At 53.4% G+C, this 27,983-nt stretch overlaps 1 protein-coding gene across 1 annotated transcript; it reads right to left on the minus strand.

Annotated features, from left to right (window-relative positions):
• LOC113246653 (sodium/potassium-transporting ATPase subunit alpha-4) lies at nucleotides 1-27,909 on the minus strand. The gene is made up of 20 exons (XM_026487301.4): nucleotides 26,604-27,909; nucleotides 26,383-26,442; nucleotides 24,641-24,844; nucleotides 24,004-24,117; nucleotides 22,043-22,177; nucleotides 21,656-21,773; nucleotides 18,301-18,569; nucleotides 16,421-16,619; nucleotides 16,107-16,216; nucleotides 15,806-15,940; nucleotides 12,483-12,672; nucleotides 12,173-12,345; nucleotides 7,958-8,094; nucleotides 7,411-7,561; nucleotides 7,162-7,330; nucleotides 5,710-5,864; nucleotides 5,427-5,550; nucleotides 4,074-4,219; nucleotides 1,215-1,345; nucleotides 1-1,110 (listed from the first exon to the last, which is right to left on the minus strand). Exons 1-20 carry the CDS (start codon nucleotides 26,751-26,753, stop codon nucleotides 1,005-1,007), a joined length of 2,976 nt encoding a protein of 991 aa, XP_026343086.3. The 5' UTR covers nucleotides 26,754-27,909; the 3' UTR covers nucleotides 1-1,004.
• Nucleotides 27,910-27,983: the final 74 nt, after the last annotated feature.

Raw genomic sequence — 27,983 nt, forward strand, 5'->3', positions numbered from 1 at the left:
CAGAATAATACTCTGGAGACTTGAAATGCAAACCTGGGCTTGTCAGTATCTAAGGGCAGTGCCAGTGTCTGTTGTTAAACATTCATTGAGCACCTACAGTATACAATGCATTGTGTAAAACGCTCCAAGGGACAGAAAGGTGAGCGAGGTGTGTGAATTTGTCGCGGACGAGCTGGAAAGACACACTCCTGTTCATGAATAGACCCCCTCCGAGGGTGGGGCGATGGGAGGGGGGTGACATGGCAGTTTTGCTTTTTTCCCTGTAAAATTTTCTTTTTTTTAAAAAAGATTTATTTATTTTAGAGAGAGAGAGAGACAGTGCTTGTGCTTATGCAAACAGGGGCAGGGGGGGTAGAGGGAGAGAGAGGGGAAGCAGACTCCCTGCTGAGCACGGAGCCCCAAGGGGCTTGATCTCAAGGCTCATGAGCTGAGCCAAACCAAGAGTCAGACATTCAACAGACGGAGCCACCCAGGAGCTCCTCCTTGTAAATTTTTTCACGACAGGGATATACTAATGTAAAAAATAATACAAACCGAAAAAACAAAAACATGGGCCTGTTTTGAACAAAACAAGGTACCAGACAGTAAGAATTTCAGTGTGCCCACTCCCACATGCACATCGAACGTGTTTGCCTAAGTACAACAGAATTAGGCCTGCGTAGATTAGGCTGTTTTTATGTTTACTTCCGCTCCAAGCAGTTTGTATCCTGCACAGCTATGCCGCACGTCACCATAAAAAAGATGCCCCTGTGTCGAGAGCGGGTACGTCTGCTAAGTTTGCCTGTCTCGCCGGGTGCCGTCATTTGGCACAGGCCCCAGTCCCTTCCTAAATAAGATGTGTTTGTGGGAGCACCGACGGTTCTCCTTATATCACTGAGGGTAGCCCCGTCCATGCAGGTAGCCCCAAGCTCGTGGCTTCCCTGTTCAGACACGCGGCTTCCTCTCCCAGGCTCCCCCTACGCTGGAGATCCCCCCCCCCCGCCAGCCTGCGTCCCTTGCTTTACTCACTTGAGTGGGTACATCCGCAGGGCCAGGTCCATGCCTGGAGCGTAGGACAGAAAAGCAGCCAGGAAGGTCTCCTCCATGATTCCAAATATTAGGATCTTGTTACTGGGAAGAAATGTTGAAGGGTGTGCTGGAGAAAGGGACGGAGAGGTAGGGGAGCCGGTGCCCCGTGTGTGGACGTGAGGGTGGCGGGGCCGGGGGTTGCTCACTTCATGCCCTGTTGGAAGACTGAGTTGCGTCGGGTCTTGCAGATGATGAGGTCGGCCCACTGCACGACCACGATGCTGATGAAGAAGGCCGTGTGGCAGGTGAACTCCACCACCTTCCGCTGCTCATAGGTCTACAGGAGAGGGGAGGACAGAGAGGAGACGGACCACGTCAGAAGGGATCCGGACCTACTTCATACGCTTCTTCCCTCTCCTGCCGTCCTGGACCCCAAGGCCAAGTTAGGTCTTAGGCCCCACATTTCCCACCATCTTGTCTCAGCGCTTTCCGTGTTGGGTTGTGGGCTGTTTACACGCTTTCTTGACCCACTGAGAGCAACTCAAGGGCGAGCACCTGTCTCATTGACCTTGGCGCCGCCCTCCCATGCTTAGTTTGGGGGATGGCAGGTGTACGGCTCTGAAGCATTCAGCAGGTGAACAAGAAGGGTGCTGTGAGGGGGAAGGCAGACCCGGAGAGCAGAGTCAGAGGAAAGAGCTCCAAGACGGACGTGGGGCAGGAGGGCATCCTGCCGCAGAGAAGGGAATGCCCGAGGGGGTGGCCCCGGAGAGGAGCACTCATTCACCCACTGGGGCTGCCTTGCATCCGTATTATACACATAAGGAACCTAAGTCTAGTGGGGAAGGTAAGTAGGCTGGCCAGCCAGCATCATAGTAGGTCCCGAGAGGTCGCTGAGGACTGTGGGAACGAGGAAGTGGTGCATCTCCATTGGACCAGAGAAAAAGGCCACGTTTCAAAGACAAAAACAGCAAGGTTCTAACTAACTGGTAGATCCAATAAAGAATTTGAGAATGGAGGACTGAGTGACAAGATACTACATATCGAGCCTCATGGGCTCTGGCACTTGGAGGGAAAGATAGCGCCTTCAGTGATTGGAACAAAAAGGCTGGAATTTGATGAGCCCTCGCTGTGCCGGCAGCAAGTCCTGTGGGCCCGCTTGTGATGTCAGATCGCCCCCACCACTGCCACTGTCCTGCATGCAGTCAGCCATCAGCACACCAGCACTCCATGGCTGCTGGCAGATTTTAGCTCTGATGCCCTAACACCACTCCTGTCCTGGATTCTGGGGGTTCAAATGTCCATGTGGATGATCCTTCCACCACCATGGCCTCAGTGTCCCTCGGTCTCCCTCTCCAGCAGTGTGGCCCTCCACTCCCCACCGGGGCTGCTGGCACCCATGTCACACTCCGGATCTGTTCTTGCCAATAGTTAGTTTCTCTGTGATTTCTGTTTCAAGCATCTCCTCCTCTCTGACCACCACTTCGATCTCTCCATCCCGCCCATTCAATTCCAACACTTCCCGGACTCCACTCGGACTTAAGTTCCATTGACCCTGTAGGTTACATATTTAGTTATTATCTGTCTCCCCTCCCACCCCCTGCCCCTAACTAGAATATAAACTCCACAAGAGCAATAACTTGACCATTATTTGTTTACTACCATACCCCCAGGGCCAGAAGAGTATCTGGTACCTAGAAGATGCTTCGTGAATGAATGAGTGGGGATCAGTGGAATTAATGGTGAGAGGTATTTAGAAGATAAGGAGCTCTCCTTGCTTCTAGCAGTCTGTGGAGTCCTTCCGGGGGTGGGGGGTGGCTCTGTATGCCATTATCTGAAGATTATGGCCATGGACGAGGCATAGACCTGGCCTTTATGAGCTTTATTCCTCAGGGCAATTGTTCTCAGCCCATTCTGCAATACCTCAAGGTGTCTTTGATGTAATTTGGTGTTACTTCAAATTAATGTTAATTACCTTTAATTTATTACAAATAAATATATGTTAAGCCGCATCTTGGCAGCGGGGAGATGGTATCAAGATACAAAACTAACAAAGGCTGGAGTTGAGGATCGAGGAGATGCTGACGGTGTAATGACTTTGGGCATCATCGGACTCTGGAGCAATGGTGGTGGCTGGGAACATTGACCTCTGATGGCCCCATGGGGTTCGGCTAGGGGAAGCCAAGTGTGTACAAGGGGCACCTTTCCCACAACCAGGATTCTAATATACTTTTGAGAAACCTACAGTTAGCTTGTTGTGGAGGCATCATGGTGAAGGAGGATGGCGTCGGGCAGGAACCAATGCGGAGCTCCTGCAAAGCCCTTCTGGGGATGCCCCGTGGGACTTGGCACAAGTCGCAAATTCTTTCTAGACTCAGCTTTCTTGTTCACAGAGTGATAACAGACTAGGTGGCTTCTACAGACTTTGCATCCTCTGTGGTCCTACAAGTCTAGCAATTATTGGTGTCACATTGCCCACTGTTTCAGAGATTGGGATGGGCACGTTCACAGGTAGGAAAAAGCAGACTTACTCAAATTCTTTGACACATCCTGTTGGCTAGAGGGCTTCCGTTTGAGCCTCATTCATCTTGGGTTTTAGGAAAGACTACTACAGAGAGACATCCTCTAGGATGTCTAGTTCAGAAAGGTGAGAAAGGGAAGTACAATGCACATGGGTTTTCAGACTTGAAGTCATATTATTTGAACTCCCATGGAGGAAGGGAGTGAAACAGAGAGACAAGACCCAGCGCTCACATCTGAGGCAATGATGCCTAGAACCTGGAAACACAGAAATCAGCCCCCCCAAAGCTGACATGATGAGGAAGACCTCCAGGTCCAAGGAAGCTGAAAGATGCAGGTAAGGACAGGTGACAGCACGAATGAACAGAAATGAAGTCATCGTTTGAAAGGTTTTCATCTGAAGACTCTTTGAAGATGTGATGGGAGACTGAGGTCATGGAGAGCTGGAGATGAGGCATCAGCTCTGTCTGGTGCCTATATTCTCCACACTTCCCTGTCATTACTCATCCTTATTGGTCACTGCTTCGGGTGCTACCCCTTCAACTCACCCACTGCTGTCCGTAGCTGTCCTCCAGGTCATTGAAGAACCGGTCCTCCCATTTGAGGCGGATGCCCAGCAGGTCCATAGGCTTGAATCCGTTCTCGGCCAGGATCACAAAATAGGTGAAGAATCCAGCCAGGGCCTGGATCATTCCTGTGAAGGACAGTCACAGGACACAGGAACCTGGCTCAGAGAGGGACCTCAAAGGGCAGACAGTGGGAGGGGTGGTGGCCGGGTTCTAGCTGGGCTGGTGTGTGTCTGAGCTTTTAGTGCTGAGGATGTCCGCCATCAGCCACTGGATCCCTTCTTCTCTGTAGGACTTGTCTCCAAGCCCGGATTTTAACCCAGAGTCCTCTTTGAGTCACATAATCTTAAAACTGAAAGGACCTTGGAGAGAATTTATTCTCTTTCCACTGAGCGAGCACTGGACTCTTCTGAGTCCACTTCCTCTCACATGCGGACCCTCATCAGGTCCTGTCCTCTCCTCGCACCTCCCCCACTGGCCCTTGCCGGTCCCTTCGTCAACAGTTCCGTCCGCCAAGCCTGGTCATGGCCTAGCGGACGCCAGCATTTGCCTACTGACTGCTGAACTGTGCCCAAGTCCCTGTGGACATCGACCCTCACCACAATTATAAGCTATCATTTACCTTTCAGAAGTGGGAAAACGGAAGTGCAAAAAAGATTTAGTCCTCATTCAAGGTCATACAGGCAGTAAGTGGTGAAATTGGGACTCAAACATAGGTCTGGCTCCTAAAGCTGTGCTTTTTCTACGTGTTTCCTCCTCTAGATATTGGGGTGATCTGCCCTGTCCGTCCCTCACCTGCTCCCTGAAACACTGCACTGGCAATTCAAGAGCAAAGGCTTCTAACGGCTCTCCAGTGTCTTTCAAGGCTGGCCTGGGATTAATGCTACCTGTATCCCCAGCCTCATCCCCTACTGCTCCTTCCTCAGGAGCAAGGGCTCCCCCAAACTGGTTATTCGCTTTTCTGCAAGCAGGCATGGGAGCTCCCCCGCCCCGGCTGCTGAGCTGACCATACATCCGCCACCTTCCAGTACCAGGCACGCGTCCTGTTCCCTCCACACGGCCTCCCTGACCAGCCTCCTGGCTCCCGAGCCCCTGCTCTGTTCTCCTCTCACACGTCCTGTACATGCTCATTTCTCGGCACTTGGAAAGATGCTATCGTTTTCTGTATGTTTGGTCCTTCTCGGCTGGACTCTTGAGTCAAGGGCAGATCAGACATCAGGGGCTCTCTGCGTTCCTGGGGCCCAGCACACAGTTTGTTGTCATGAAAATATCTCCCTGACTTGGAAATGGAGCGGACTCCACGCCCCCAGCCCCCCACGCCTCGGAGGGCCGCACCAATCTGTCCGTAGGCCATGCCGATGAGACGGTGGTTCACCAGGTTATCACTCTTCGGATTGCGTGGGGCTCTCTTCATGATGTCACTTTCAGCTGACTCATAGGCCAAGGAGATGGCCGGGACCTGAGGATGGAGGGCGGGGGTGACAAGGACACAAAGTTCAGAAGGAAACACAGAAGTTAACTCGAGCGAGCTCTGTCCCTCCCCCTGAACACAGGCTTTTCCTGCTGCCGGGTCCCTCTCACAGCAGCTCTGCGAGCCGGGTCCCAGCTCGGGCCTCACCATGTCCGTGCCCAGGTCGATGCAGAGGATGGCTATGGTGCCCAGAGGCAGGGGGATGCTGAGGATGATGAAAAGCAGGAAGGGGGTGATCTCGGGGATGTTGCTGGTCAGTGTGTATGCGATGGATTTCTTCAGGTTGTCAAAGATGAGGCGGCCTGGGGAGGAAGGCCACCCTTCTGTGAGAAGCACAGAGAGGACACCACCCACACACCAGCTCCTGGACAGAGAACGCTACAAAGCCGCATCACAGCCCATGGAAGGGTCCGGAGGTCCGAGACCTGGACCCAGTCCTCGTTCCCAGCTTTGTTCCCCAATCACGTGACTCTTCCTTAGAGCCTTGCTTTCTTAGCTCACCATGTCTGCGTGTTCCTTGTTCTCAGATTCAGTGGGGCTAACAGCACCTGATCCCTGAGAATGAAACAGGCCTGGGCTGGGCTGATACTTAGAGATGCTTGAGAATGCCAACATAAAAGCCATTAGAAGTTTAAGACTGAAGTGGAAAGAGTCCGGACTTGGGTTCCAATCCCATTTTCTGCCGCAACAGCTTGTGACCTTGGGCCCCTCTCACTTCCCCGAGCCTTATTCCTCCTGCCTTGCGAGATGGCTTGAGTCCTTCCCTGACGACCCTTTCACAAACCGTAACCCCTGCCTCATTGCTCTTCTCTCCTTGTAGTATACTATGCAATTTACTTCACTGTCTGTCTTGCTCCACTAGAAATTAAGGGGCGTGAGGACAGGGATTTGTGACTTTTTAGTTTCCACGGCTGCATCCCGGCATCTAGAAGAGAGCCTGGTATGTAGTGGGTGCTCAAAAAATGTATTGAATCGAATGGATACCAAATACTGAGCCAAGTGTCAGGATCATACTCGGTCTCAGTAAAACGGTGTAACTATTATTCTCAGGTGGTTTGTCATAGGTTTCAGTAGGATGGCGCAGGCAGAAAGCAGGGAGCCCGGGAAGCAGGATTCTGGGGCTCTCCTGCTCCCCAGTGGGTGCGGTTGTCAGAAGTCTCTGGGAAAGAGGCCGCTGGATTAGGCCCACACAGTCGGTTCCTAGGTCAGCCTCCAGCTGATCGCACTGTATCAGCATCATTGGGCAACCCGGGCCCCTTCGGACCCTCGAGGCTGTGGCGAAGGGAGTCGTCCCAGGGAACGGCTACACCTTGGAGCCTGCTGCAGACCCGCTGGCATGTGCGTGAGGGCACTGAGGATACTGTGCGAGACCAGAGTCCCCATCTCCTTCACGAATCTGCACTTGCCTCCAACCTCATACCAAAGGGCTCCTGGCAGTGATGTGCCCAGTACGGCCAAATCTACGCCACAGACTTTTGTCTTACAGGATTGTTCCTGGTCAGGATCACGGAGGTGGAATGATGGGCAAAGGGAACGACTGCCACGCACACCCGCTCCCGCCTCACTGTCACCTGAGTTGACGGGCACCCTGCCCCTCACCCTCCTCCACGCCCGTGACGATGGAGGCGAAGTTGTCGTCCAGGAGGATCATGTCGGCCGCCTGCTTCGACACGTCGGAGCCCGAGATGCCCATGGCGATGCCGATGTCGGCCTTCTTCAGTGCGGGGGAGTCGTTCACGCCATCCCCGGTCACCGCCACGATGGCCCCCTGGACGAAGACACAGCCAGAGCGGAGCAGGAAGCCCGTCCAGGCCCAGTGCGCCCGCCCGGCCCTGCGCGCCCACTCACCTGCCTCTGGCAGCCCTCCACGATGATGAGCTTCTGCTGCGGGGACGTCCGCGCGAACACGATCTCCGTGTGGTTCTTCAGGATCTCGTCCAGCTGCTCCGACGTCATGTCCTTCAGGTCCGAGCCGTGCACCACGATGGCCTTGGCCTCCCTGAGCGAAGGATTTCAAAAGCCACCGCAGAGCGCTCAGAATTCACCAGAGGCCCCGGTGCCTCTGTCCAGCCTCCACTGTAACCTCCTGTTTCTGCTTTTCGCCCGGCCTCCTCGCTGGTCCCCAGCCACCCACCGTTCCGGACGGACACCGTGCACCCCTCCCCGCGTCCCACCCGCTCCTCCCTTTGCTCTGCGTCCTTCCATCCACTTCCTCTGAAAACCCACTGACATAGTCCCTTGGTCATTTCCCTATTATGTTTTACTTTGCAGTAAGTAAACCCTACACGTCCTACCCACTACAGGAGCTTCCGGAAACTGTAGCGAGTGGGGTCGGGGTGGGGCGGCTGAGGATGGAGGGGAGACACGGCAGATCTGAGTTCTTTAGGGGCCCCACCTGGTGTTGATCTGGCTGATAGGGACCTGGAGCCGTGCAGCCATGTCCTCTGCCGTCTCGTTGCCTTCTGATATAATGCCCACACCTTTGGCGATGGCCTTGGCTGTGATGGGATGGTCCCCAGTCACCATGATCACCTAGGTCGGGAGGGGAAGAAAGGCAAGCAGAATCACCTTTGGAGGGATCCTGAACCCTTTGCCTTTTCTCCAGAACCTAACGGATCACTGCCTTCAATCCACGGGCTGTTTGCAGCCCATCCCCAAGGACTTCGGCTATGGCAGCTTCACCCCCCAGGACTGGGTCGGGCCCACCAGCCCATAACACATAGAAGTTTGGGTTCTAGTTTTCCCAGGCATAAACTGGGGATTTGGGCATATTACTATATTCAGAATTTCACTGAATTGTTCCAGAAGCTATTCTGTTTCTTTAAGCTCAAAAGACAAACACCTACACATAGAACAAATGGTAATAAAGGCACGTCTGGAATAATCCACCTGCCTACCAAAATATCCTCTAGGCCCAGGTGTGTTCTGACCCTCACTCTTCCTCTCGCTTCCCTGTGGCCTCCCCTGGTTCCAGCCCTTTTGCAGATGCCCCGTACCAGCCCTAGCCCTGTTCTCCTGGCTCCTCGAAGGTCAGATGCCTGGATCCAGGCTGTCCTAGCATTCTGTTCCTTCTGTCTGTCAGCACTCCTCCTGCCTTGTTTCTGTCCACTGGACGGAGTGCTCTGCAAGAATGGGCCGTGTCCGGGCTCCCTGTGAAGCTTCACTCTTGCGCAAAGCCTAGCACATAGCTGTCGTACCACAAACAGCCATCAGATGAAGGAATGAAAGAATGACTGTCTCTTGAGAATCCCGGCCTGGCTCCCGAGGGCCCTCCAGGCGCACAGCTTTCCCAGCTCCAATGGAGGGAAAGGCAGCTGTGAGGCTGTGACTGAACTGTCTGGAAGGTCCTAGAAATGTCCATCTGTTTGCTTTCAGAGCATGGAAACGAGCCTGTAAGGGAGTTCTTCCCAGAGCCCGCCTCCTTGTGCGCTGGACCCAGAGCAGCGTGACTCCAAGCCCGACTTCCTGGAGGGAGGTGGTGACGCGGAAGTCCGTGTGGCCACCAGAGACGCAGGACAGGGGGCGCCTGGGTGGCACAGCGGTTAAGCGTCTGCCTTCGGCTCAGGGCGTGATCCCAGCGTTCTGGGATCGAGCCCCACATTAGGCTCCTCCGCTATGAGCCTGCTTCTTCCTCTCCCACTCCCCCTGCTTGTGTTCCCTCTCTCACTGGCTGTCTCTATCTCTGTCAAATAAATAAATAAAATCTTTAAAAAAAAAAAGAAACGCAGGACAGGTCACCATACCCACACCGCAGACTGCGAGTGTCCGGATCTGGGAGGGAACTGCACACGAGCTTACAACGTTCCAGATGTGACGCAGACCGAGCCCTGCGTGATGCCCTTCAGGCTCGCCGCACCCGGACAGCCTCCCAGGGGCTCATCTGTGGTGACCGGGGACCTGGAGGGCAGGTGTGCTGTCATCCTGATACACCCCGCCCCAGCACCTGCCCTGTCTGACTGCTCAAAGGGGCCGTTCTGTAGTAGTTTCTGGCAGTCCCACCTCCAGGCCAGGCTGCAGAAATAAAAACCCAAAGTCGGTCTCCCCAAGACTGAGTTCCCAGGACGCAATTCTGCAGCACACCGAGGCGCATGTGCACAACAGACGTGCGGTGCTGCAGAGAATGGCTCCCTCGGAGGTGAAGGACATCTCAGGGTTTCTGGGATTCGTCAGGGACTGAAGGAGTTTCATTCCCGACTTGTGGGTGCTGACCGTGCCTCTGATGTTCCCACGTAGTCTTGCAAGCTGCCCTGTTGTTCCCTCGTCCCTTCTCTCCCCACATCGGGCCCATCTGAGAGACGGAGTCCGGTGTTGGTGACACAACTGTTGTGGCCTGACTGCTGTTCTTGGAGGCGTCCAGGTTCACGGTGAGGCCCAAACACCTTCACGGCGTCGAGAGCCTCAGTGAGAGGCAAATATAATGGGGTACTTTCATTTATTTTTTCAACTACGTTTGTTCCAAAGGCCCGAGCTCATGGCTCTACCTGGGAAGTACCAGCCCTGCGATCATCTCCTTGTAAGCACTTTGCTGCCCGGCGACCCCAGGGCTCTCCGGTCCCTTCTAGCAGCTCTGCGTCGAGGCCATTTTGGAAGTGGCCCGGATTGTCCACCCTATGCGACAACCCGCCATATGTCTCTTACATTTGTGCTCCTGGAAGGATGGCATCATGTACACGTCTTACACTCCCCTAGAGGGAAAGGGAGCTGACTCAGGATTTCTCACCGAGTCTGCCAAAGTTCTGCCAGCTTCGGGTCCAGAAGAAGTGAGAAACGAAAATGCGAACTGTAAGCCTGTGCCCAGAGCAGGGACTGGCCCAGAAAGCCCCAGGGCCTCCCGCTCCAGCTGCCGGCCTCGGATTCACCTGCCTCAGGAGGTGACTGCACCCAGGCTAAATCACCCTTCGACTCGTTCGGGGCCCCCCCACCTCAGGGGCAAAGGTAACTCTCTCCTTGATGCTGTCAGGGCCCCACAAATCCCCAGATGAGACGCATTTCACATCCCCAGTATGAGTCCCCATTCCAACAGCCACCTCGAGGATCAGGAAGCTAGGATGGGCCCTTCTCCAGCTATCTCCCACGCTGTGGTGCGGGTGCTTAGAGAGCCGGGGGAGGTCGAGACAGCGGCGATCCTGAGTGGCTGAGCTGCGGTCAAGCTGCTGCTTCAGAGAACCCACCGCCCAAACAGCCCGTGGTCATCGGGGACCTCACTCAAAATCGTTCCTCCACCCGCCCCGTGGTTCTCACTCCAGCGACCAATCATCGAACTTGGCATGGCCCAGCTGCCCCCGGACAAAGTGCTCACAGTCAAGGTCGAAGACAAAGCCAGCTCGGACAGCATCTCGTTCTCCCTAAATACCTCCAGCATCCCCCCCGCCCTCCAACCCGCTCTCCCGCGAGTCTGGGATCCAGAATATCACTTATGAGCAGAAAAGGTGCAGTCTCTGACCTGTGAGGATGGAGGTGAGTCTTAGAATTTGACCTGGAAGTGAGGCACAGAATGTCTCAGAACTAGGAATCCCATGAAGTCTGAGTCCCCCCAGCCAAGGAGGAGTGCCCACCGCCGGTGTGTGTTCTGCGGCCGTGTTTCACTCTTGGACCGATTCATTTCAGTTTCTAGCTTTTACTCCTGTGCAGCTGTTCTCCCGGATCAGGGGCATCGAGGGCCCAGCTCTCCGTGGCTCAGCCTCTCTGTCATCCCCTCCAGGCCCCGGCCCCCTCCCAGCAGCACCTTTCCCTGAAATCCTCTAGCCCTTGGCTACTCCTGCTGTAGTCTGCAGACCCGCAGCAACAGCATCACCTGGGAGCTTGTTACGAATGCAGAAGCCCAGGGTGTCTTAGACCTGCAGAATCAAGATTTTGCGTTCCGACAAAACCCCTAGACGGTCACGTACACAGCCCTAGGACACTGGTTCTCAAAAGGACCTGCCTAGTGAAATCTCTAAGAAAGTTTTAAGAGAGTGGGCGCCTGGGTGGCTCAGTCAGTAAAGCATCTGCCTTGGGCTCAGGTCATGATCTCCGGGTCCTGGGATCGAGCCCCGCATCGGGCTCCCTGCTCAGCGGGGCATCTGCTTCTCCCTCTCCCTCTGTCGTTCCCCCTGCTTGTGTGGTCTCTCTCAAATGAATAATCAATAAATAAAAATCTTAAAAAAAAAAAAGGTTTGCGGAAAGCAGATGCCTGTATCCTGCCCTGAGAGTTTCCAATGTAATGGGTCTGGGGTGTGGCCCAGGCATCAGATTTTTTAAGTTTGTTGGTTTTGTTTGTTTGTTTAAGTAATCTCTACACCCAACCTGGGGCTTGAACTCACAACCCCGAGATCAAAAGTCGCGTGCTCTACCGACTGAGCCTGCCGGGGGCAGAGGGGGGCGCGGTGTCTAGGCATCAGATTTTTAAAGGTCTCCTGGTGATTCTAATGTTCAACACAAAACAGGATTCTAACTACAGAAGAAACTTACTATTTCCTATTAGGGTGTCTCTTAAGACTAAAAATCATAAGCTCGAGGAAACAGACATCAATTAAACCAGGATTATAAGAACCTACTCTAAGCAAGGCTCTCTACTGTTGCCCCAGGTTGTGACGGGTCGGGGGCTTCCGGGATACGGCCAGGAGTTTACCTTGATCCCTGCACTACGACACTTGCCCACAGCGTCAGGGACTGCAGCTCGGGGAGGGTCAATCATGGAGATGAGCCCCACAAAGCAAAGGTTATCCATGGGAAAATTGATTTCATCTGTATTAAACTCGAATCCCTTGGAGAAAGTGCCAGGCAGATTCAGGAAGCAGAATCCTGGGGAGAGACAGAGGGACCAGTCGTCACTCAGCGGCCTACGTCCCTGTCTCGCTCACCCCAACATCTTCGATATCTCACCCCACAAATAACCATTTGGATGTCATTCTTCCCGGGTTTCTTCTGCAGCCCCTCACCTAGCACGCGTTCCCCCAGGCCTCCCAGTTCCATGTAGGCGTTCTGGAAGGCTTTCCTCATCTCATCGTCCATGGGGTACTCCACCCCCTTCAGAAGGTAAGTCGAGCAAAACTCTAGGATCCTCTCTGGGGCCCCCTTCATCATCAGCACGTGGGTCTGGGAGCTGTTGTCCTGCAGGTGGATGGACATCTGGGGAGGAGAAAGGAAGAATCCTTGCAGTGGGAGGAGGGAGCAAGGGTTGGGGCAGAAAAACAGGGGAAAGGTTTTTGAGGGAAACACAACAGGCAATTCCTATCCCCCTCCCATTTCCTCTGTCCCCTAACCCCAGGGCAGCCCCCTCCCTCCAGTCAAATCTGACTCCGGGTCCAGCCCGTGCCTCCTCCTGTCCAAGGATCCCAGCCCCTGTGTTATTTGCACCGCAATCTCTGAGGGCACAAGCCAGCCTCTCACTTTCTCTGCTTCCTCTCTGCCTGGAAAGCAGAAGTGTGGGCCGGGCAGAGGCAACAGGGCAGACAGGGAAGAGAACGTAGGGGCCACAGGCCTGTGTCCCCTCAGCGGGAATGCTTTGTGACCTCAGGTCAATCCACTGAACCTCTCAAAACCTTAGTTCCCTTGATACAGTGCAAAAGATTCTGTGTTGCTGGCTTCATTGGGTTTTTATGGGACACAAGACAGTCAAAAATCCCCCAAAACCTAACTACTAATATAATTTGCTGTTGACCCCAAACCTTACCAGTAACATCAACAGTCAACTAACACATATTATGTATGTTCTATGTATTAAATGCCGTATTCTTACAGCAAAGTGAGCTCGAGAAAAGAAAATGTGAAGAAAATTGTCAGGAAGAGAAAACCCACTGTGACAGAGCTGTACCGTGTTTACGGAAAACCACCGGCGTTCAAGTGGACCCACGCGGTTCACACCATGCCGTTTGAGGGTCAGATTATTTGTAAAAAAGTACTTTGAAAACCACGAAGCACAATCCAGAAATAGGTTAGTCATTGTAATCCCTTTGCCACTCTCCCAACAGCGGGAGAAGTCCCAGGGGCTGGTGGCAGGTGGGGGTGGGGTCCAGTCGGCAGCGAGGTGTGCTGGGGGCAGGGAAGGCCAGATTCACAGTGAATCTGAGGAGACCACACGCCAGGAGGAGAGAGGAATGAGACGCCTTTCGGTTTTGCATTTTCCCTTGATCTCTGATCTGTGAGCGGGAACTATGATGGAGTTCCTCTTCTGAGCGGGAACTTGCCCGTAAGAAGCCTGTCCCCAGACCAGCACCTTGAAAGGAGCAGGTGTCGAAGGGGCCAGACCACACTGCCCACAGGACAATCAAGGTGGAAAGCCTGCGTGTAAAGTGCTGTTAAAACCGTCCCATTAGAAACCTTCAAATACTTCCTAGAACTCTCAGTTATTTTCAAAATATGCCTAAGCGGTTAAGAGGAAAAACCTTCACTTGTTTAAGCAGAAAGCTGTAAGAGGTTTAAAAAGCTTCATTTCCTGAGTGCTTAATACGTCTTTGTTCCCTATTTACTGGAGATTATCAGAGGTGGCAGTAAGACCTACTTATAAGTCAGTAGCAGGGTCCCCAAAAAGTCACATCTTGACAGAAAATTACAGATAAAAAGGTGGGAGGGGGCACCTGGGTGGCTCAGTGGGTTAAGTGTCTGTCTTCGGCTCAGGTCATGTTCCCAGGGTCCTGGGATCGAGCCCCGTGGGAGGAATTTGGGAATATCAGAACAGAGACCCTTCCTTTCGTTTCAATCTGAGAGAGAGAGAGGAAGAGACGAAGCCTGCAGGTGACAGAGGGCTGGGGCGGCCTCGCAGAGCCGGGGGCTCCAGCTGCCCCCAGAGCCCACCCCTGGGGGCAGCGCCCGGCTGGCCGAGCTCACCCGGTGGGGGCGCCATGGAGGAAGAGCGTGTCCTTTGCACGTGATCCTCAGAAAACGCACTAAAAAAACTTAGTCATTTTGGGGAAAGTTGCTATTTTGTTGGACATCCCAACAAATGTCATGGATATATTTTGCTTTTATTTTAAATCACACAAAGGAAGAAGTATCTACTTCTTTGCAGTCATAGGCTTTGATCTGGCCCTGCCAAGCACAGAATTCTTGTCTGGGCTGTGAGGCCGCTGAACGTCAGAAAAAAGCAGAAATAAGTTGCAGTTTGGGCTTCGGAGACCTATCCTATTACACGGACTGAAAGCCAGTGGAGACAAAAAACTCTGGATCTATTTCTTTAACTCTTACTCACTCAGTGTTCAATGTGAAAAGATAGGCAATTGGGTTTTTAAAACTCAAAACTCCATATAGCTGTCGTTATTTTATTATTTTTTTTTAGTTATAATTTTTTTTCCCTTGTGAGGAAAATCTGGGGGATCGACTGTCTTAGCAACTTTCAAGTATAACATTAGAGGAGTTTGCCTGTGCACTGGCCTCGCTGAACTTCTCTGTATTGTTCTGATGTTAGTACCCATGCGAGGTGCCGAAGCGAGGTCTGTTCTGTGGTTTCTAAGACAGGAAGACAGAACTGACTTTTGGGAGTCTCGTTTCTTCTCTGTCACCCACACCTGAACGTCTGACCTTCATGGTAGCCCGTGAACTTGGAGAATTCCCCTCCCCGGAGCAAACCATGACTATCCTGTAGGGCCCAACCCTCTGGTGCTCCAGTCGTGGCCCCGGGTCCCCCCACAACGCCGTCTTCAAGGTGTGCGGGACCTCACGTGGGAGGGTCCCCCTGGCTTGGCCGTCTGTCTCCTGCACCTTGGGGTTAGTGCCCCGCCACTGCTCCCCAGCCCGCGCATCTCCTTCCCGTGTCATGCCTCCCTGGGTAGCGGTCAAAATGCTCCTGAGCAACGAAAAACTTCACAAATGTGCTGGGGCCCCGGCCCCGCCCCTACCTGATGGCAGCTGCTGGAATCACGGGTGAGGAATGCAATCAGGCTCTTGGGGGGGGGAGGGGGGTGCCTTGCAAACGCAGCCTTATTCTGCAGTGGCAAAACTTGCAGGAGCCCCAGAGATGCCTCCGAGGCCCCGTGACTGTCACCAACCAGCCTGTCCTACCTACAGGACACTTCCCACCTGCTCTCTCCACAAGTGACGGAGCCTCACGCCCTGCTTAGGACCCAAGGCCTCTTCCTTTACCACCTGCTCCTCCCTTTACCTGCCGGGCACTTTCTCTTGAGGTGAGCCTTCCTCTTAAGGAGGATGCTGGGTAGCCGCCGTCTCTCTTCTGCTGTTCAGAGGGGAAGCTGAGGGCGAAGGCCGAGCTCCCATTTCCCCAAACCACGAGCCCACCTCCACCCTTCTACCCTTGTGCGTTCTGTACCTGGTACTTGTTGGTGGAATTAAAGGGGATCTCTGCCACCTTGGGGTTTCTCTCTCTCATCTCCTTCACAGAGCTGTACGACTGCTCGATGAACTTGAGGAGGGCTGACTCGGAAGCATCCCCTGTTGTCGCCCGCTGCCGGGATGAGGTTAGCGTGGTGAGCCCGAGGGGTGCGGCATAGGGCAAGGGGTGCAATGGGGGGACCTGGGGGCAATCCCTGAGCACCAGGATAGAGACTTCTGGGGAGAGGGCGGGGCATGCCCCGGACACCGAGGCATCGTCCACCCCGCAGGCCTGATACCTTAGCAACGGGAAGGGTCTCCTGGTGAGCCTTGAAGTCGGCTCGGTTGCAGAGGCCGGCGATGCGGGCCAGGATGAACCAGGTAGGAGAGCCCTTGGCAAACGTCTTCCCTGGGGAGGAAGAAGGAGCTCGTGAGCAGGGTGGGGGCGGGGAGCTTAAAGCAGGGACGTTCTCGCATCCTGCTCTGGCCCCCAGCACTTGACAGAGACAACCCTTGTCTGCACTCAGGGCCCAGCTGTCTTCTGGGTCAGTGCCCCCTCGGTCCAGGTGCCACCCCCAGCCCCGCCCCGGCCCACCCACGCCACTAGAGTCACCAGTCTGCTCTTCGCTGGTGTCGGCCTTGTATATGGTCTTGTCGAACCACATGTGCGCAACGGTCATGCGGTTCTGGGTGAGGGTGCCCGTCTTGTCGGAGCAGATGGTGGAGGTGGAGCCCAGCGTCTCGACCGCCTCCAGATTCTTCACCAGGCAGTTCTTCCGGGCCATGCTCTTGGCCGTCAGGGTCAGACACACCTAAGGCCGTGAAGAGGGCCGGCAGTTACTGGAGACGAAGAGGTCGGCTGCTCACACCACTTTGTTTTTGGAAATCTGATCGTTTGTATCGCTGTTGTAATTTTTGGTACTTCTTCCCTTTTTGTTTCCACCTGCGGCCGTGGGGAAGGAGATCAGGAGAGCGACTGTGCGCGTGCATTATGGCCGAGCTTCGGGGAAAGCGCATCTTCCTTCATCAGGGGAACGTAGCGGATGACCTTATCCCCTGGAATATTCTGCTCCCCCAGGGTCCTTTTGTCTTTTCCACTCAGCAGCCCCTTTCCAGCCAAGTTCAGGCCACCCCTCTCTCTCAAGTCCACCCTCCCAGGGACCACGTCGATAGCTAACCTTTTATTGTGGTGGTGGGGGGGGGGGGCTTGTGCCAATAGTTAGAAAAAGAAGAAAACAGGAGAATCATGAAGTTGAGAAGAAATAGTGCAACACTAGAAAGGACTTGAGCGATCACTTAAACCGGGGCGTTTTTGTTGACATGAATTATGTGGACCATAAGTTCAATCAAAGTCAGGTGTGTGGCAGGGTTGTTTTAAAAACTAATCAGTTCTGGGGCGCCTGGGTAGCGCAGTCGTTAAGCGGCTGCCTTCGGCTCAGGGCGTGATCCCGGCGTTGTGGGATCGAGCCCCAGATCAGGCTCCTCCGCTATGAGCCTGCTTCTTCCTCTCCCACTCCCCCTCCTTATGTTCCCTCTCTCGCTGGCTGTCTCTCTGTCACATAAATAAATAAAATCTTTAAAAAAAAACTAATCAGTTCTTAGGCTACGGTTATATTAATACAGAATTCTAATCGTGGGGTTATGATTTATTTACATATTATCACTAGTGCTGAGGGTTTCATGCTAACGAGCCACACCCTGAGTATTATTCTCATTTCTATTCTAAGAAGGATGTTGATTAACTCGAGCAAACCCCCAAGAGGTGATCAGCAAGCCAAGGGGTCTGAAGACCATGTCCTGTGAAGAACAGCTAGAGGACAGGGGATGATTTCACCTCCCACCAGAGAGTCTGGGCAGACATGATGGCTACCATCAATCAAAAGCGTAGCTTGTAGAAGAGAGAGAAAAATGCCTTGCTTTGTGTATCTTCAAATGGGAAAACTGGGACCAAACAGGAAACCATGTTTCTGCTCAAGAAAACGAAATCCAGCTAGAGCAGCACGGCGGTGAAATGAGCCGAGACCAAAAGGGGCGGGCTTCCCAGGACTAGAAATAATCATCATCTACGGAGTGTGCACGAGACGTTTGGCATCGGTGGGAAGTTTGGATTTTTATGGGCTTTGAAGTCCTTTCCAAGCAGATTCTATAATTCTGCATTAATCTTCCTCTAGAAACTGATGATTAATTAAATTGACACCTGAAGATGTTCAGTGATTCGGCCAAGTTCACCGGCACGTACAGCCCGGATTGGAACTCACTGCTGGTGACTTAGAATCGAATGCTTCCCGCATCGCAAGTCACGCAGAAGAAAGAGAAGGCACCGGAAAACATGAGTGAGGAAGTCAAGGCCCTGCGGGACCCGAGTGGCTGACACCCGCACACACATCAGGAGTCCGCCGCACTCGAGGGACTCAACAGCAGAAGAGATACTAACGATTTCATCCCCTGGGCGCGGCGTCTGCCCAGAGACCACCCTCCCCCTTGGCTACTCACGGTGACGGTGGCCAGCAGCCCCTCAGGCACATTGGCCACAATGATGCCAATGAGAAAAATGACAGCCTCCAGCCAGCCGTAGCCCAAGATCAGGGAGAGCCCGAAGAAAGAGACACCGAGGAAGACGGCCACCGCTGTGATCAGACGGATGAAGTGCTCGATCTCCACAGCAATGGGGGTCTTGCCCACGACCAGGCCCGACGTCAGAGAGGCGATGCGGCCCATCACCGTGGAGTCTCCGGTAGCGATCACAACGCCCCGAGCGGTTCCTGTGGAGCAACGGGGAGGTCTGAGGGGGGCGCTGCTGGCTTTGGTTCCTGCGAGGAGCACGCCGTCAGGGGTCACAAGCAAGGCGGACACTCGGGACCCCCCAGAGGCTCTTGTGCTCTCTGCTCCTCATATTTGATTTATACAGTAAGGTTCTCCTCGCCTGCAGAACGTCCGAGGATCGCACCGTTCTCCTGTATGGCCTCACCACCTTCCCCATCAAGAAGGTCTGCATTACACGTGTCTACATGTCTTCTGTTGCCTGTGTGTTTCTTATGTTGCCCTCAGCAGCCGCATAGTTTCTAGATCCCCAGGAATAGGGATCGCCCTTCTGCAAGTGTCCTCCCTCCCAACATCTGGTTGTCCCCACACCAGGGTTCTCCGCGGGTGGCAGTTTGCCCCCAGGAGACGTTGGGCAATGTCTGGGGGCGGCTCGGTTGTCACCGCGGGTGGGAGGGCTGCTCCTGGCATCGGTAGGGAGAGGGCAGGGGTGCAGCTACACATCCCGCAAATGACCGGAGCGCCCCCCCCCCACACACAAGGAAGCGTTATCCTGCCCTGATGGGGATGGTATGGAGGCTGGAGACCCGAGCTCTGTTCTGGCCGGAGCCCCTCCCTGCTCGGCGGGCTGGAGCCAGCCTGACCCCTGCCGGGGAGCAGAAGCCATAACAGCTGGGCTCCGTGCCGCTCGCTCCGCCTGCGCTGCCCCCAGAGTCGGGAGTGGGACTTGGCCAGCGTGGTCGGCTTTCCACACGGAGGATGCGGCCACTCACCTACGTGGCTTGAAATGAGGGGCCTGACAAGGTTCTTGGCTCCAAACAACTTCTCCTGCTTTCCCATAATGGCTGCAATTCCTACCCTTCCAAGTCAAGTCAGAATCACCCAGAAAAGCACCATATTCTAGAAATATTATTTTGGAATCAGAAGGACTCCTGCTGGAGGTTCAGTTTTCCAAGGGGCCGCTGTTCGCCCCGGGGCAGCTCCGTGCACGCTGGCCCTCAGGCTGCCTCGGCTCTAAGACAGGATGGAAGCATCGACGAAGCTGTAAGCAGGAAAGGCCTCTCGAAAAGTCTAGAGCAGGACTGGGTGCATAGTAGGCACGCGAGTGTTGGTTTCTTTCTTTTCTTCATCTAGATGGATTTAGGGTCTTAAGAAGGACGATACAGAATCACGCGTGGGACTGGGTAGGGGCGACTCTACTCCGACGGCCCCCCCAGACACTGTTGGCAGAGTGGCCGCTCCGTTTCCAGGGTGGCCTTCGGCTCAGGGAGTCGGAGAGCGGGGTCCCGCCTGGATGGTGTTCTGGGGAAGAGTGGCTCCGGTATGAGGCCCTCCGCAGATGGGCTCCCCAGCGGCTGCCCGCCGGACTGCTGCCCATCAGAGGCGTTCTCTGAGCCTTGTCGAAGACACTATAGTAACTGGGAGGTGCTGAGAGGCTTTGGGGTTTGGGGCCGGGGAGGAGTATGGCACTACCTGTATCTATTTTATGCCAGGGTTTGGTCTAGTTCTTCCTTTTTACTCCTTCGTGGGTTCGCCCCTGCGTAGAGAGGCAGGACCTAGCAACGAATCCCATGTGTCTGGGGACAGGATGGGTTGATGTCAGCCTGGAGAAGGTCAAGCCCATGGGCAAGCCTCCCTTATCCCAGGCCAGACCGACACCTCCGTACTCCTGCACATCACCAGGGAGACAGCTCAGGCCCCATGGAATGCGTGAGAACCCAGAGACAGGTGCCCGTACCCTCAGCCCCATCAGGGCCACGGCCATGAAAGTAGGGAGGCAAGGGTCTGGGATAAAGGTTAAAGGTATGCTCCTCATGTGCAAAGTGCATGGACGTTCCTCAGTTCAAGGGTCAAGAGCTCCTTCAACCTAGCTCCGCCCCCTTGGCCAAGTCTTGTGTCCCTCTGGTCTCCTATGAAGGCCTCCTCCATCCTGACCAGACCCTTGTTTCTAGGATGGGGTCCCCCCACCCACTTCCCCCCCCTTATTTGAATCGTATACTTTGCTAACCAAAAACCTACTTGGGAAGGACCAATGTGAGCAAAACTTTTTCCTAAAGCTTGCTAACCTGGATCCTCTGTCCAATTAAAATTTTTAAAAAATGTTTCAATATATATCTTATTTTCTGGTTGGATTCTTTTTCATCTTTATTATTACTCTTATCTTTTAAAATATTTTTCAGATAAATAACTTTTTGACCGGAGAGGTCATTGGCAAGCTTTATTCCAGATAAAGGTCTGCGGAAAGAGCACAGGCTTTGGGAGACGGACCCACACTAGAATCCTCGAGTCTCTTCTTTCCTACTGACCTGTGCCCTTGGATGCTGCATTTCATTTCTCTGAGCTCTTCACGAAACAGAGCTAATGTGTGTTGTGTAGTGTCGTGAGAGTCAGACACATCTGTAACACGTGGCTCATACGAGGCGTTCAATTAAAAAAAACCCAGCTGTTTCTGAGATACCCAAACATTGATTCTCAAGCACGAGCGACGGCTTCCATGTGCACTGCAGAGAGTCCCGCAGGCCTCCTTAAGGGAGAAGGTTGACATGAGACCGAGCCCGTTGTTACCACCTTGGCCAGAACTGCCCCCCAGTTCAAGGGCGCCTTAGATTCTAGGAGCAAAGCCAGAGTGTGAGTGGTAACTCCAATTTCCAATGCCAACACGTCCCCGGAATAGTGAGAAGTTGCGGCTCATCTCAGAAGACTGACCTAGCAGAGCTGACTATTTTTGTGCCCTCCGGTGCTGTTTTCAACTTCTAGAGCATGGCCCATTCACCAGCTAGAGTCATACGAGCTGACGACGGCAAGGCACGTCCGACGTGTTAGGCTTTGCGCTCAGCCTCATGTGTGCGTGATCTCATTGAATCCACGTGAGGTCTACGGGATAGTGACTCTTAGTATCATCGTGGTGCAAACGTGGAAATGGTGGCGTTGACCTTTCACCAGAGGTCATACAGCTCATGAACGATGGAAGACCTAGACTGTTTGCCAGCTGTTACCTACCTAACTACCTTTCGAAGATAGAGAGTTCTTGAAACCTTTGTTTCAACCTCTGCTTTTGAAACTAGGCTATTTATGATGCGATGCTCACCTTCCACACAGTTGGTGGAGAAGAAGCAGATGTTGCGGGTCTCCAGGGGGCTCTCATGGGTGAACTCGGGGGAGCGGAATTGGGGCTCAGACTCTCCTGTCAAGGATGAGTTGTCCACCTGGGATGGGAGGGAAGATGGGTTGTAACGTGAGCATGGGAAGAAAGATTCCTTTATAAAGATACATGTCTTTACCTGCCACCAACATCATCATCACAGGGACAAATACACAAAAACACACCAGCACCTGTTGTCTCCAACCCCAAATTCGCACCTTCTTGAGGTTCTGAATATAAGATCATGCTTTCTTTCACTGAGTCCAGCTCACTATGTAAGGCCACCCCAAGACGGTGCTTGGCCCCCTCACGTAGCTTCCCGCGTCCCCTCACCTTACATCCTTGTGAGGAGATGAGCCGGAGGTCCGCCGGGATTCGGTCTCCGCCCTTCACTTCGACCAGATCTCCCACCACCACCTCCTCCACTTTGATCTGCATCTTCTCTCCGCCTCGAATCACCAGAGCTTGCTGTGGGAAGAGAGTGCAGGGTCATTTCCAAAGCTTTCTGCTTCTCCCATATCCGCTTCTGGCCTGTACACTCCCGTTCCTGGTCTCCTTCCTTCTGACGCCCTTCCTTGCGCTGTCACTCACCACATCACCCTCGCAGGTCTCTTTGGCACATTGCAAATTTTTACCATCTCTGTCCTTTGCAGCATGACTCTGATGACCCTCTGTCTAAGAGATGGGGGTCTGTCTCTCCATCCCCACACTTAGGCTGGGCTACACGGCTTGCTTTGGCTCATAAGACATTAGAAGCATAATGCAAACAGAGGCTTAAAAAGTGGGGGCTTGCCCTGTTGTCACTGGGAACCCCTCTGCCACTGTATTGAGCCAGCCTGAGGGAGCTTCCTAGAGGAAGAGAGGTCATAAGGAGAAAGGCTCCAGCTGTCACAGCCATCTCAGCCATCCCCAGACATGGGGATGAGGTCATCTGAGACTGTCCAGCACCCCTCAGCTCAGCCCAGATCAGAACAGCCCTGCCATAGAAGTGTGGGAACCGCTATGTTTGCTGTTTTGAGCCACTAAGTTTGGAGCGGCTTGTTAGGCAGCAAAAGCTAATGAATGGTGTCCAAACTCCTACTTCATTTTACCAAAGCATCATCCCCTGCCTGAACTCTCACCCAAGGGAAGAATTAATTTACATTGACACCAAAGGGAAAAGATCCTGGGCCATGACACTAGAACATGACGGTGCCGTCGGGAAATTCTGGCACTCGTCCTTTCCAAGTTTCCAGCTCTGTGCCTAGAAACCTCTTTCTGCTGTCATATTATTTCCAGATGCTTGAACATAACTTCTTATTAGGAAACAATCTCAACTTTCAGAAGAGTGGCAAGCATAAAAATTGTACCAAGAACACCTGTACAACCTTTACCCAGATTCACCTGTTGACATCGCACCCGTTTGCTTTACCGTTTGGTCAGTGTCTGCAGGTATTTATGTATGTGAGCGCTTCTTGGCCTGCACCATCTGAGGGTAGTCACATACAGCACGATCTTCTATCCTGGGTACTTCAGGGTACGCGTCCCCAGAATCAGTATGTTAAATACCCACAACGCGGTTGTGCATTTCACTTGATTTCACTTTGATACCGTATCGTCATCTACTGTCTGTGTTTCAGCCTTGTCAGGACCCTGTATGTCCTTTGCCACATTATTTTCTCCTTAGGCACAGGATTTGGTCCCAGTTAGGAACAGCATTTAGTTGTCATGCTCCTTTAGCCCCCTGTAATCTGGAACATTCTCACAGCTGTTCTTTGTCTTTTTTTTTTTTTTTTTTGGAGAGAGAGAGCTTGCATGAAGTGGGGTGGGGGGTGCAGAGAGAGAGGGAGAGACAGAATCCCAAGCAGACTCCACCCCCAGTGCAGAGTCCAAGGCAGGGCTCGATCTCACCATTCTGAGATCGTGACCTGAGCTGAAATCAAGGGTCGGACGCCTAACTGACTGAGCCGCCCAGGCGCCCCTGTTCTTTGTCTTTAAGGCCATCGACGTTTGAAGAACCCAGCCTCTCCAACCTCCTTTGTACCTCCCCCCTTTTACGAGAATGTTCTCATTTGGGGCTTCAGATCCTGCTCATTATTCAGATTATGCATTCTAGACCAGACTGCTTCATAGGTGATGCTGTGTCTTTCTCAGGGTACTTTTAAGGCCTGACACAGCAAAATCTGAGGGACCCTCATCCTCGTCACCAGCCTCTCAGTTCACGCGTTGTAGGGTGTAATTTTCCAGAGACTCAAATATTGTGTGTTTGGCCCCATCCTACACCTCTCTCACTAGATCCTCCACGCCAGTCCTACCTGAGGCACCATGTTCCTGAAAGACTCCATGATCTTGGAGCTCTTGGCCTCCTGGTAGTAGGAGAAGCAGCCGGTGACGATGACCACGACAGCCAGTACAATGCCCAGGTACAGCTGGGGGTGGGGAGACAACGAACTCATCAGGAGGTCTTTTCCTCCCTCTTCATCCTCAGAAAATCAGCTTGCAAGGGTAACAGCCAGGGGCTGAGGGAGAGTCCGAGGCAGGGTGCCTCCCTCGGAGCCCTGAGCTTCGGTGAGGGCCAGCAGGATCCAGCAAGCACCCAGGAAGGCTCTTCATGGGCTGGGGGGCCGAGAGCCAGGGAGGGAGCCCGGGAGGAAGGAGATCAAGAGATGAAAATTCTGGCAAAGAGAAAGGGCTGCCGGATGTTTGATGATCAGTCAGGAAGATAACCAGACAGCAAGTTCCTGAGGGAAACCTTGGCCCTCAGGGAGCTGAATCAGTAGCTTGATAGGTAAAAGGCTAGGGAGACCAGGAGGGACCAAGGCCTCCCTTAGAAAATCCTGGGAGTACTAGGGATTGGGGCCAGGGGCCTTTGGGAGTGCAAGGCTGCTGAGAGGAAGGGCGTCAGGGCCAAGCCGGGACGGGGCTGGCCAGTTGGCAGCTGCACAGACTCACGTTATCTTTGGTAGACTCCTCCTTGTAATGTAACTGGATGCTGTAGGCCAAGAAGCAGAGAATGGCACCGATCCATAGTAAGATCGAGAAGCCGCCGAACAGCTGCTTACAGAATTTGGCCCATTTTGAAGTGGTGGGGGGCGGGGTAAGTGTATTGGGTCCATCTCGTTTCAAGATTTCCTGTGCCCTTCCAGGGCTAAGGCCCTGTGTGGAGAGGAAACAGGGAAGGACAGAGAGCCGTGAACCAAGAAGCAGCTATAGCAAGCCTCAGAGGTGCCATTTACAGCCCCTGGGGGGTCTGGAGACCACCGAAGCTCTCTGAAGATCACCCTGGAAGTTCTTCCTAGAATTTGCAGGACAGATCGATCTCCTTTATTTAGCACATTTATATAGGGAAGGTTTTTACTTGGTAGACTGATTCATGAAACGTTTGAACACCTATCTTGGGCTGATTCTGCGATAGGACCGCAGAATGAGTGGGAATGGTCCCTACCCTTAGGGAGTGCCAACCCTGGTGGGAGGTAACTGTCGCCCGTTCATGATATAATGTGCAAGGCTAATGCGATGATGGGGTGCAGTACCTTATGTCAATAACATACGGACGTTCACACTTTGTCTCTATAACTTTGACGTGGGGAAACAGGCCAGCCAAACACGTGAAGGCTTAGATTCCCCCCGGGGCCTGGCCATACGCTTGCGTGCCTTTCGAACTGAAGGTAAGAGGAGAACCCACCAGAGAATAATAAGACAAACTCCCCTTCATCCCCACCGGCCACGCCCAGCTTCCCTTGAAAAACGTACAACTTGAATGAAAACGGGACAAGCCCCTTACATGCCTCCCTGGTTACCAGATGAAGCCCTGACAGTGAAGAAATTCTAGAACTAAGAACTTACATTTTGAGGGCTTTTAAGTTTTTATTTGTGGTCCTCGTATTAGCGGTAACAGTAGCAGCAGTGCTAAGGGTAATAGTCAGAGTATGTGGTTTTACGTTTAAACCGGTGGTTCTCAAAGTGGGGTCTGGGGGGCCCACGGGGTCCCGAGACCCCTTCGGGAGATCCACAAGGTCAGACGACTTTCACAATAGTGCTAAGTCGTGGTTCGCCTTTTTCCGTTCTTGCTCTTGAGTGTATGGTGGAATTTTCCAAAGGCTCCATGACACATATCGCAACAGATTTAATACTGAAAATATATGGGAATCCAGCTGTCTTGTGTTAAAAAGCTAGACATTAAAGGGGGTTGCAAAAATGTCAAATGCCACTACATTTTTTATTTGGGAAAACAGGTGTCTGTCATGCAAATATTATTTATACTAATACATAACGGATTTACTCTTGTTTTTAAATGAAGGAAGTATTTTTTAATTTTCTGAGTTTTAATGTTGAAGATGCTAGCTATGGATAGATGTAACTCACATAAGCAAAAGCTCTTTAGGATCCTGAGAACTTATGAAAGCAGAGCGGGGGCCCGGGGACAAGGGTTGGAGAAGTGCTGCCCTACCCCATTCTCCTTTCTCTCATCTGACCCTGAACTCTTGGGGCGTTACCATGCTGGGCTTTCCCAAGAGCGTGTGCGGGGGCGGGGCGGGGGGGGGGGGACTTGGCTGGGGAGAGGGAAGGGTAACAACATCGACCTGGAAGTTAGGACCCCGACTTCCAGCTCCACTGTTGCCCCCCAGGGGTGGGGGTGGGGGCTCCCAGTGGGAAGGAGACCCTCCGCCCCCTCAGGGGCTTCCTTTGCTCACCATCGTGAGGTCCACGGAGTACTTGGCGCTCAGCTCTTCCAAGGTTAATTTGTGGTCATCCTGAGGGGACAGTGGAGTGGTTGGGGGACGGTGGTGACCCGGGCCATTTCCAGGGGAGGGGGCGGAGCACGTGGGGCAGAGAGATGGGCCTGGCCTGGGGGGTGCTCTCGGCGGGGAGGGGACAGGCTGCGGGCTCAGGAGAGCGGCTGGGAGGTTCTCACCAGGACCACTTCCTTCTTCAGCTCCTCCAATTCAGTCTTCTTTTTCTTCTTCATTTTTCTTCTCTTCCCCATTTTAAACCCCCGTTTAGGCCTTGTGCTTGGGTTCCGCTCGTGAGGGGTCACGGTCCCCTTCTTCCCCCCGCGCCCCATTGTCCTCCCTAGATGTGGCTGACCCAGCTCAGCTCGTGGGAAGGAAGCCAAGAGCCAGGAGAAGGAGTGGGGGGGGGGCAGAGAGACAAGCGGGGGACCTAGGAGTCAGGCGGTGGGGACGGAAAGGGCCAGGGGAGCGAGGAGGAGAAGACAGGGGGAGCACCGCCAGGGCAGAGCGGAGGCCGGAGATGGGCTCCAGGGAGTGAGAGGCCGAGCAGGAGGCGGGTGGCCCGGGCCGGGGACACAGTGGGGGCAGCCCCAGGCCTCGGTGAGGAGGTGCAGATGCCGAGGGCGCCAAGCAGGTGGGTCGGGGCGAGGAGGCCCCTGGGCCAGGCCCTGTGGGCGCCACGGCAACCCCCAGGTCTGTGGTCACAAAGGCCTCAGGACAGTTCTGGCCCAGGGTCCAGAAGTCCCATCTGTGAGCTTGAGGGCGACAGGAGCGGGGTCCGCCACAGGGAGAACGTCAGCGTGAGGGCCAGACTGGACCCGGGTCCCAGCTGGGTACTGTCAGCTTCCGGGGCTCACGGGGACCCTTGGCCGCTGTTGAAAAGATACAGCAGGCCCTGTGTGGGAGCCTGCTCTTACCGAGGCCCGCTTCTCCGCCACCCTTGACCTCGAGCTTTTAGTTTTGGGAGATCCTAGCCGAATAGGGCAGGTCTCGGGCATTTGAATCAGTCCTGGGTTTGAATCCTGGCTCCTCTGCTTCCCAGCTGTGTGGCTTTGAGCAAGTTACCTAACCTTTCTGCGTCCCTCCTTCCTCCTCTGGAAGGGGGATACCGTCTACCTAAGGTGACAAAAGTGAGGGTTAAATTGAGGTGCTCTGTGGAAAGCACATGTCTGATACATGTAGGATGTGCTCAAGAAATAGCTTGAATTAACTCTTATTAGTTTCATTTGTGGCTTAATGCGAGGCTCTTCTTAGAATAAAACTACGCTTTTCCACATGACAGCACTGTATGTCCTCAGTTTAATAGGACATATTTTCCTCTTCTGTTCTTCTTTGACATCTCAGTAAGTGCTTTGATAATGTTAATTTTATTTATGTTTTATGTGTAAATACCACCCTCCAAAAAGGATCTCCGAAGCAGCTATTTCTATCAATTGTAGATTTTCTTCGTTACGCATGCCACAGACGTTTTCCCTTTCTGATCTTGTCTGGTATTTGTTTCACTGCTTTTGAGTTTGGCATGCTTTTTAAAAATATGACTGCACCAAAAAAATATATATGAC

The sequence above is a fragment of the Ursus arctos genome, unplaced genomic scaffold (assembly GCF_023065955.2).
Source record: "Ursus arctos isolate Adak ecotype North America unplaced genomic scaffold, UrsArc2.0 scaffold_2, whole genome shotgun sequence".
Classification (NCBI taxonomy): Eukaryota; Metazoa; Chordata; class Mammalia; order Carnivora; family Ursidae; genus Ursus; species Ursus arctos.